At 32.4% G+C, this 10,980-nt stretch overlaps 1 protein-coding gene across 1 annotated transcript; it reads left to right on the forward strand.

The window, feature by feature from the left end:
• The first annotated feature begins 1,275 nt into the window (after nt 1-1,275).
• On the forward strand, nt 1,276-2,725 carry LOC123212560 (RING-H2 finger protein ATL16-like). The gene has a single exon (XM_044631739.1). The coding sequence runs from the start codon at nt 1,480-1,482 to the stop codon at nt 2,497-2,499; it is 1,020 nt and encodes a 339-aa protein (XP_044487674.1). The 5' UTR covers nt 1,276-1,479; the 3' UTR covers nt 2,500-2,725.
• Nucleotides 2,726-10,980: the final 8,255 nt, after the last annotated feature.

Raw genomic sequence — 10,980 nt, forward strand, 5'->3', positions numbered from 1 at the left:
GCATGGATATGATCCAAATTGGCTCTTTCTCAAAAGTTGATTCAGTTCATTTTTTAATTTGAACCGAACTCAAACCAAATGATGTTCAACTTGGTTAAGTTCAAATCCAGTTCAAATTCATAGCTTAAATTAGTAGCTTAAATTAGTAGTTCAAATTGGTAGATTGATTCAGTTCGAATTCATGATTCGAATAAGCTAAATTTAGTAGTTCGAATTAGCAATTTGAATTCATGGCTCGATTCGGCTTGAATAAAAAATTTTGAATATTATTTGGATAAAACGATGTCGTTTTATTAATGAACTATTAATTCGAGCCATAAATCTGAATCATAGATTCAAGCTATCAATTCAAATTATTAATTCGAACCGAATCAAGCTTTGAATTTGAAACTCAAATTAAATTGAATTGAGTCATTTTTCATCTAAACTGAACTTGAATTAGATTTAATTTTGGCATGATAAACTCGAATTAAATTCAAATCAAACTATTTTTTATGTGAACCAAACTCAAGCCAAAGGGTATTTACGCTCAACCCCACCCAAATCCACCCCTAGTTATGTTGGACCAAAAGCAATCAATCCTTTTTTATTCATATTGAAAATAATTTTTTTTTTTTTTTTTTACAAAAGAAAAAAAAATCATATATTATAATACATAGTATTTTAAGCGTCTTCAGCGACCTTCCTTCCCCGTTGTTTTTTATTTAAAAAATTGCCTCCAACATTAAAATTAAAAAAAAAAAATATATTTCAAATTTTAGTATTTTAAACAAGTTGCATGTTGATAATAATTTACCTGTTTAAGGTTTTGTAGATTTATTCATAGTACAAATAAAACAGAGAATCATGTAAAATAAGCCACGTTGAACTTTCAAGTTAACTAACAGATAACATATTATCTTATAATTATATATTATTTTATTTTTAATTCAAATTTATTCAATTACATTATAACATAGTATCAATATACTTAATTGTTTATTCAAAAATATGTATACAATTTTATTGATAGTAGTTACAACTTAGGATAAAAATTAGTTCAAACTTCAAATCAAGAAGATGATTAATTTTGGTTTCCTACCAGCATGACTCCTAAGTCTTTAAGCTCCAATCATTCATGGTAGATAGCCGTCCATTCTATAAATTTCCCCATTGCTTTCTTATAGTAATAAATAAATAATCCATACGTATCGAGACACTTCAATTTCAACAATTAAGTGGGAAACTGAGAAAAAAATTTGCACCAAGTACGTATGTACATTAAATAATTCCACTCAACAACATTTTCTCTCCATTTTCAAGCTCTCTTATTGTCTCCCTCATTTAAGTCTTTCTGGGTTTTGTCTCTTATTCTTCTCTATTCTCTCTCTGTTCATTTCCGTCTTCATCTCTCCTTTCCTTCTTTATTGCTAAGCCTTTTCTTGTTAATGATCAATATTTGTTGTGCAATTTTTGAGTATCCAAGATCTAATAAATCCAATGGATCTTGCAAGTAAAAACTACATGATCCATGAAGCACAAGCTCCTTCTCCTATAACAACTCCAAGTAGCTCGATCTTTGGCACCCATTTACATTCCTCAGGTACAAATTTTCCCATCATAGCCATTGCCATTATGGGGATTTTAGCCACAGCTTTCTTGCTGGTGAGTTACCATATCTTTGTTATCAGACGCTGCCTCAGTTGGCACCGTATTGATCTCTTAAGGCGATCCTCTTTGTCGCCAGGAGGAGGACCTGAAGACCTTGTAATGGCGTACTCTCCAGCCGTGGAAGCTCGAGGACTAGACGAGTCTGTTATAAGGTCAATACCCGTATTTCAATTCGGTCAAGGAGTCAACAAAAAGGAATTTGGAGAACAAAACTTTTCTGAATGTGCAGTTTGCTTGAACGAGTTTCATGAAGATGAGAAACTAAGGATAATACCGAATTGTAGCCATGTTTTTCACATTGATTGCATTGACGTTTGGCTTCAAAATAATGCAAATTGCCCACTTTGCAGAACAAGTATTTCATCCGCAACAAGATTTCCCTTTGAACGAATTATAGCACCCAGCTCCACGCCACAAGATCCAAATCCCTCCACTGAACATGTGGTAAGCAATGATGAGGATTACGTTGTGATTGAACTCACTAATCATCATTCTGTGGATCAGACATTGCTTGCAACACAAGAAAGATTGGCTTCAGGAGATGAATGTATTGTTCATAAGAAGGTGAGGAAGTTTCGTACGGTGAGCAGTATGGGAGATGAATGTATTGATATCAGAGACAAAGATGAGCAGTTTGCAATAGAGCCCATTAGAAGATCATTTTCAATGGATTCATCAACTGATCCCAAATTCTATTCAGCAATTCAAGAAGCTTTGCAACAAAACAGGAAAGTCAGTGAAGTTAGCCCCATTGAAGGTTGCAGTAACAGAGTTAGAAGATCCTTTTTCACTTTTGGTCATGGCAGGGGATCCAAAAATGCAGTTCTACCAGTTAATTTGGAGTCATGAAGCCATTTAACATACAGATTTTAGCTCTGCTAGGAAGAAGTAGAATTGGTGATACAGTTATATTCAATTGAAAATTTTATAATTTTTTTAATTGTTTTAATTTGAATTGTTTAGAGGCTGGTCCAGTGTATTCTCAATGACTTGCAGCCATGATTGTGAACATCATTTCAGAAACAAGAACTTCTATTCTCTTTATGTATAAAAAGGATTGAATTACTTCGTTTTCTCTGATTGAATCTAATCATTGTCTCATTTTAGGTCTCTAATTCCATCGATTTTGGGAGCAAAGGGGGGTCCTTTTCAATTGCAACAATCATAGTTACACCAACTTCTAATGCCAAATTAATAATACTGGGTACGGTAGATAAGGTATGTTTGGTGATGGTTGGTAATGGTCGTTGTTCTATGAAGCTAAACTACACTATTTCCAGCCTGTTAGCAATCAAATTATATTCTATAATAAACTATATTCATATAATTATTAAGCAACTCTTTTTACTAATAAACTGTTAACCAAGTAGAATGTTTTTCTTTTTTTGGTAAGTATGTATTAAAGGAGAAAAACAAAAAGGGAGCCTAAGTGACACTGCTTAACAACCTAGGCTAACCATTGCCCACCCGGCAACCGTAGCAAAACACTGTACAAAAAACGCATGCAGGCCAAAACAAAGGAAAATAAAACCAATTGCTCCTTGGGTTACGATCAAGCCGAAGTAACCAGAAAGAAAAAGTCACCCTCTCTTGAAAAAGTTCCTGCAAAGAAAGGAGTTAAGAGAAGGCACCAAATTTTACTTTTTATACATAAAATATTCTCAACTGGGCTCAACAAAAACCAACCATAGTGCTTCATTAAATCTGAAATTACTGTGGCAGTTTCACCATTAGTTTTAACTAAATTCTTAACGGGGAGCAGCAGCCTTGTGTCCTAATTCAGGTCTTGCTGAGTAACCAATCTGAAAATTTAAAAGATTTACACCAGAAACCAAAGTGCGCTTAAACCAGGATCGAGAGGCTGAACGCTGCAGCAGATTACATGCAAGAGAAAGGCAATGGATAACCCAGGTGAGCGGACAGCAAAGACAACAATTATCCACGCTTCTCGAATTTGTTGTCCAGAAAACTGGGCAGCAAGCAAACCACCGGGAATACAGCTCGGAGATAGTTCCACATGAGAGAGCATTTGAAGCAGAGTGCATCTGGATATCTGCAGAGGACACTGGAGAGAGCAGCTGGGCAGGAGGACATCCAAGCAGACGACATACTTGAAATCTAAACAATTGCAGCAGACAGGATAATGCAGAATTTCAACCCTGCAAAATTTCTGGGAGATATGGAGAATTTGAAGACAAAAGCTGTCAAGATGTAGAGAGGATTCATGGGAAGGAGCAGCTCCTGGATTTGTCTGCAGCAGCACCCAACCAGGATCCAGAAGCAGAAGAAAACTGGGAAGTGCAGAAAAGGCCTGTGGGCAGTAGCAAAAACCGCCACTGCACCAAAAACCCAAAACAAACGCAGAAGTGGCAGAATAGAGGAAAGAAAACCACAGCTCCAACCAGACTCTGCAAGGATAAATCTTCAATACGAGAAGCCAACCAAAGGGATTGATTAAACTGAGTAACATATTGAAAACAAAACTCCAGAGCGTGGCAGTGCAAAAACCTGTTTTATGAAACTTAGAGCCCTCAACATCAGCCCTCAAAACAAAGAAAGGAGTCTGGATGCAAAGCAGCAAAAGGGGCAGGATACAGCAGAGGCAATGGGAACAGCAGCTCCTGGTTCTGGAATTGGCCAAAATGCAGAGAAGAGACCAGCTTCAGAACAACACTTTTATGGGCAGAACCTGGGAACAAAAAGATCTTGAGAGAGGCTGCAAAAGCAGAAGACTAATTCCAGGAAGCTTGCCATGCAGACTGGAGCACTGGAAAAGAAAAAAATCTGGTGCAGATTGCAGCAGTAGGAATGCAGGATTCTGTTGCAGTGAAAATCAGGAAGCAGAAAAGTTGAGCTGCTGCAATCGACCAGAACAAGCAGGAGACCAGGACAGAAAATCTGGGCAGGAATTCGGGACACAGAAGCAGAGAAAATTAGGAAAAGGATCCTGCAGCAAACTTGATCCCAGGACAAGCACATCAGGCCACTTGCAGAGATTGGTTCTAGAAAGACAGGGCAAATCAGGGAAACAAGGCGTCAGAGGATCCACAATCTATTCTGGAGCAGAAAACCTGGAACCAAAAGCTGGACAAAATAAGGCGATGCAGAGCTGTGTTGCTGTCAAAATTCTGAAACAGCAAAGGACATTTCTGCAGTAAGGAGGAGAAGCTGCAACATTGGGCCTGACAAGAATACCTCTTGTACATTTCCAAAAACAAGGTTCTGTTGACGGTGAACATGCAAAATAATTCATGTCCAACCAAGTTTTGGAGGTTCTAGGAAAATCTGCAAAAAAATAAAAACAGTTAGAGAAAACACAACATTAGGCAGCCCCAACAATCTCTCCTCAACATCACTCCCTCTTGTCGAATAATCTCCTAAGAAGACCCCACTTTCGAATGATGGTATCATCTCCTCTCGCACAGGTGATTTTCTTGAAGTTGCAGGCTCTCTCCCTAACATTATTCTTTATCATTTTCAAAATGCTACTTCTGTCCCTAGTTTCAATAGAGATACTCTTTTGTTTCTCTCCATCCGTAAGTAGTACACAGTAGCTTCCAGATTGAGTTTAGCCATAGAGCGCTTAAGACTCCTAACCCCCAATTAGTAATTACCAAGTTTATGTAGTCATTCCAAGGCATAACATTATACTCCATACTACAATGCAACACCTCCCCCCAAACGCTTCTAGTTATATAACAAGCAAAGAGAAGGTGGGGAATATTTTCCTCAGGCCTCTTGCAAAAACAATAGGTGGTATTATCATTGATTCCATAATTAATGGCCTTGTCCTTAGTTTGGAGTTTTCTTTTTATAGGGAACCAAAGGATCAAGGCATGTCTCAGAATGAGATTCTTGATCCAACAATTTTATACCAAGGATTGCAAGGCTTTTTGATCTGATAAGGTCCCAATTTTATACTCAGAGAGAAAGGTATGCGCCAATTTATTAATTCTTCACCCCATTTAGGAATCTCAAACATGTTTCTCACTTGAATGAGCTCCCAAGAGTTAGCTCTAGGCCAAATCCAATGGCCATCTCTAATAATGCACTTCACTTTGGCATCCTCACCAAGCCCCAAGTAAAAAATGTTAGTGTTAGTGTTACTAATTAATTTCCTAGAGTCAACCCCTTTTGTTTTCAAATCCTAAATGGTCCTACTGCACCTCTCGAGATGCTTCAACAAGAGATAAGTTGTAACTGCACTGTTTCATGATTCAAAACCTTATGACTATGGTTCTCACTATCTTATAATGTATGATACTTATTTTATGATATAATACATGTAAAAAACAATATGCATCTTAAAATATATCAAATTAATAAGATATAATAATACGATACGGTACATATTACTAATACGAATTGATATATCTTTTTAGAGAAAATGAAGATATGATAAGGGTGTAAATAAGAAATTTTAAATTTTCATGAATTTTGTGTTATTTTTCAAAATTATGACGTGTTAAATAGATTTTTTTTATTTTTTTATTATTTTATTTTTAAAAGATATTTTTACAATACGATATAATACATGATACATGATATAAAAAATTAGATTTTTGATACAAGATAAGATACGCTATTTGACTACTATGTTCATGACAAACAAGGATAGTTTCTTTAAGGTTTTAAATTTCAATAAAAATAAAAGCAAGAAAGGTAATATAATATAGAAATTATGTTCTTTCAAAGGCCTAAAGCCTTCTTCCTACCTAAGGTTTAGTCCATTCCATAACTCTCACTAGCAAAATTTTAAAAAATTAAATACCTATCAGTCATCAAACTTCTGTTAAGATTCTTTGTTAGGATTAAATGTAAAAATGTTATTCAATCAATAATATTAAAAAATATAAAAGTTTAAATCATTTTCTCTTTTTAATTTAAAAAACTAACAATTTTCCCTTATAATTAAATTTTGAAAAGTTACATTTTCCCTAGTGTTAACATTTTCCAAAGATCTTTCATCTTCATTTGATTGCCTTCTTTTCCCATGACTAATGCAATCCGTCTTTGATTGTCTTCTCTTCTTGGTCTTTGTCATCTTTGAGTCATCATCATCATTGAATGGAGAAGGAAAGCTCATCCATCCTTCATTTGAAGGATTCGTCATCCAGACGAAGACGAATCGTCTGGACAATGACAAATTGTTTAGGTGAAGAGGATTCATCTTCATCAGAGAGAAAGCCTTTGTTGTCAGGGGGATAAAGAAATGTGCTATCATCCATTGTTGGTGGTGGAGAGAGAAGATGGCTTTGCCAAAGCTAGTTGCTAAAGAATGGAATGATGATTTTGAAACCCTAGTTTAAAACTTAATTTTGAAAAAAAATTGTTAATTTTTCTAACCAAAAGAGGAAATAATATGAACCTTTATATATTTTTTAATATTACTGATTAATGATATTTTTACTTTTAACCTTAATAAAGAATCTTAATAGAAGTTGGATAATAGATTAATATTTGAGCTTTTAAAATTTTGGTGGTAAAAGTTTGAGAATGAACTAAACTTTAGGTGTTAATATGTCTTTTTGCTCCTTTCAAATAGTTAATCCCTAGAAATAGAAGTGTCAAAGGGATCGGGTTGACTTGAGGCACGACCTAGGCCCATTCATTTTAGCTCGGCTCGCCATGGAACTGTGTCCAAAATTTTAAAAAATAAATAAATAAAATAATAATAACAATGTAAAAAATTATAAATTTTTATAAGAAATGAAAATTTTAAACTTAAAAAAATGAGTTGAGTTCTTTGGATTAATCTCACATATGTGAAACAAACAAAATTTAAATTTGGTTGAAGGATGATATTAAATCTTTATTTATAGTGAGTGAAAAAAGTGAGTGTTTGTATTCTTTTAAATTCTCACATTTGTAAGAATGCAAAATACAAAAGTATCCCACATATAAAATAATACAATCATTAAATCTCACATAAAAAAGAATACAATTATTACCTTTCTTCAACCACTATAAATAAAAATTAAACAAAGTGTAAGTTTTAACTAAACTCAAGTTTTGGAACCCATATTGGTAAGATTGATCATAATAACTCAACTAATTTATTATTAATAAGTTTGTCTTCATCTAATCACAAATCAATTTCTTAATATGTTTTGTTTTATTAGAAAATATTGTTAAAAAATTATTTGACAAAAAAATGTTTTTTATTAAAATTAATGGGTCGACATAGTAAAGGCTTGCAGGCTAGCCCAATAAGGGTCCGACACAACATGACCCTATATATATAAGGTCTTGTTGTGGGCTTAGTAATTTTTTTGGGTTGACTCGTTATGAAAATTTGCTACTATGTGAGTTTAGGGCTCGATATGACCTATAGGCTTGGTAGGCCACGCTAAGGCTAGCCTAGCCCTACATGGGCCACTACCATGTCTACTTGAAAATTTTATTCTAATTCCATCCTTTTGGTAGACACGGTCTCTAAGTTCCAATATCTCTTAATCCCAAAAACCAATGATAAGTACTCTTATATCTACATCATAATTTAGGCATCAATAAAATTATTTGTATACAGATTTGATATATAATTTAAGTATACAAATAATGTGTTATGATATGATTAGATGATTTTGAATTAAAGATAAAATAACATTTAATAACATAATAACATATTATTTATATACCGAATTGTATACCAAAAATGTGTATATATAAACAAAACCTGATTATGTGTATGTTTATATTTTTTAAAATTTAATGGACAAATTTTAATTATTAAAGGAGTTCTTAATTAAATGACTTATTTATTAGCTTGAATAATATATTGAAGTTGTTTAAAATTTTATGAAAGTTAAAAATCCATCAAATCAATAATTTATTGAATAAAAACATACATATTGAACAAAATATTTTTGGGCCCCTTTTTTCTTAGGGCCTTAGGCATAGGCCTAATAGCCTATGTCTAAACTTGATACAGGGAATTGTTTGACTCATTGTTTTACGTAGTTTGGTATATTTAGTAATAGAATGAATAAATATGAAGTTTAAGTCTTAGAATGAATAAATATTATATTAAATATTAAATATATTATATTAGAATCAATTTTTATTTTTAAATATGTTTGTAGTTGATTAGAAATAATCAATTTTTTAGTTATACAGTTCACGCACCGTGCACTCCGCACGCACCACACACTATATATATGAGGGTGCGTATGTACCTGCACACACTCGGGCATCTCGCACGCACCCACACACTCTGTATGCACTTTGCACGCACCCACATACTCTGTACGCACCTACACACACACATGCACCCTACACACACCCACGCAATCTGCATACACTGACGCACCCTGTAAGAGCTTTAACATCTCACACACATAATGGTTGAAAATGACGTGTAATAAGTCAGAGGGTATTTTTGGAGTTACAAAAAAATTTGCTTATAAAAGTAAAACTACTATACGTTTGCCTAAAACGTTTACGCGGAAAAAATTTTGTCGATTTTAATTAATAACCCTTTTATTTATAGGGTTAGATTAACTTGCTAGTCAAAGTGGTCAAATTATACAATGATGTAAGTATAATATTGTGATAATGTCATTATACAATTTCACAACCAATTTAAGACCCAATAGTTGCGAAGGCTCAAGCTACACCACCAAGCCAGCACTTATTTGATTATATATTGATATAAATTTTATTTATTTTGTTTTTATGGATTTTTTATTTTAAAAAAAATTGTAATTGTTGAGATTTCCGCCAATCTAAATTAGATTTTGATTAATTGTAGGTTAGATTTTATTTTTAATGATTAAGTTAGTAAATATTATTTTTAGTATTAATTCAAATAGTAAATTAGTCTAATTGTTGATTGATCTAACCTACCTTATCATTAAATCAACGTTCAATCTAGCTTTTAAAACATGGATATAGGTTGTGTTATGTTAAGTTTTACCCAACCACATTTGTCAACATTTTAAAATGGGTTTTGTTGGGTTAGTTATTACGTGTTGTAGACCAACAAAACAAGCAGATAAGCTATAATAACCCGCCTAAAAATAAGTATAAGTTTTAGATTTTTAGTTCTGTACTTGTTTGGACTTGTACTCACAAATAATAAATTTTTACAAACTGGTTAGGTATGCTCATGGGAACTCATGGATCACCCATGATTTTTTCTTACTCATTTTCTTTTTCCTTTTCAAAATCAAATTTACAACACACTCAACACAAATTTCACATATTTTATCTTCTCTTGACATGAAATGAACTCAGATCCATCATAAAGTTAACAATTTATTGTGTTAAAAACAAATATAAAGAATATGAATACATTGTTATAAATATTAAATCTGTGTTTATTGCTAAAATTCTTTAAAACTATAGAAAACATTTTTATTATTTAAGCTAAATTTTCTTTCTTGCACAAAATACTTATGTATTTGAAAAGAGGAATATTAAAAATTACAAAATAAATATATTAAAATAATAAAAATAAAAGAGAAGCAATAAGAAATTAATATTACTAGGTAACAACAGATTTACCCGTACTTATAAAGTCGGATATGAGTTTTATAAATTATTATTCATTTAAATTAACACACTCGATTTACACAACCTGCATCCAACTCACCCACCCATTTGCCATGTCTAAGAGGTTTACCTAATCTGCAAATTTTATTGCATAATGCAATTACAAATTGTTCTAATATTTCATGTAACATAAATTTGATACTAATTAATTGGACTTCTATAGCTGCACTTCACCAAAAATTTTAATGTGTTTTTACTTCAAGTTTTGTATTTTTTTTTAATCCCAACCTACTATATATCCCTAATTTATATTTAAAATGTTAATAAAATTTTCAAAAAAATTAATTATAAACAAGCATAAATTATTTCTACATGAAAATAATTGTCCAATCATTCATAATTTTTTCTAGTAATATTATTTTAATATCATAATAAACTAATATCAAAATATACATCAATTGCATATTTAATTTGGCTTGAATTGCAGCGTCTAGAGTGCAAATTTGATGAATCACACGATGTGATTTAACTTGAATTGCACTGTAACAATGCTATTTAAGTCAAATCTGACCAAATTAATCCAGACTAATTGTCATTCCTATTAGATCACATCATCCTGGGTGTAATTTAGTGGAGACTGCACTTGAAAGCACTATTAAAATCATTTGGAATAGTGTTGGGGTTTAAGTGATAAAATTTTAAATTTCTGTGTTTTCTTTCTTTATTTTATGTTTGTATTTTAATTTAAATATAAAATTTAAATTCAGTATTTCTAATTTAAATATAAAAATTGTCATGATGCGAATTGAAATAGGATTAACATAACATAGATTAAAT

The sequence above is a fragment of the Mangifera indica genome, chromosome 3 (genome assembly GCF_011075055.1).
Source record: "Mangifera indica cultivar Alphonso chromosome 3, CATAS_Mindica_2.1, whole genome shotgun sequence".
NCBI lineage: Eukaryota > Viridiplantae > Streptophyta > Magnoliopsida > Sapindales > Anacardiaceae > Mangifera > Mangifera indica.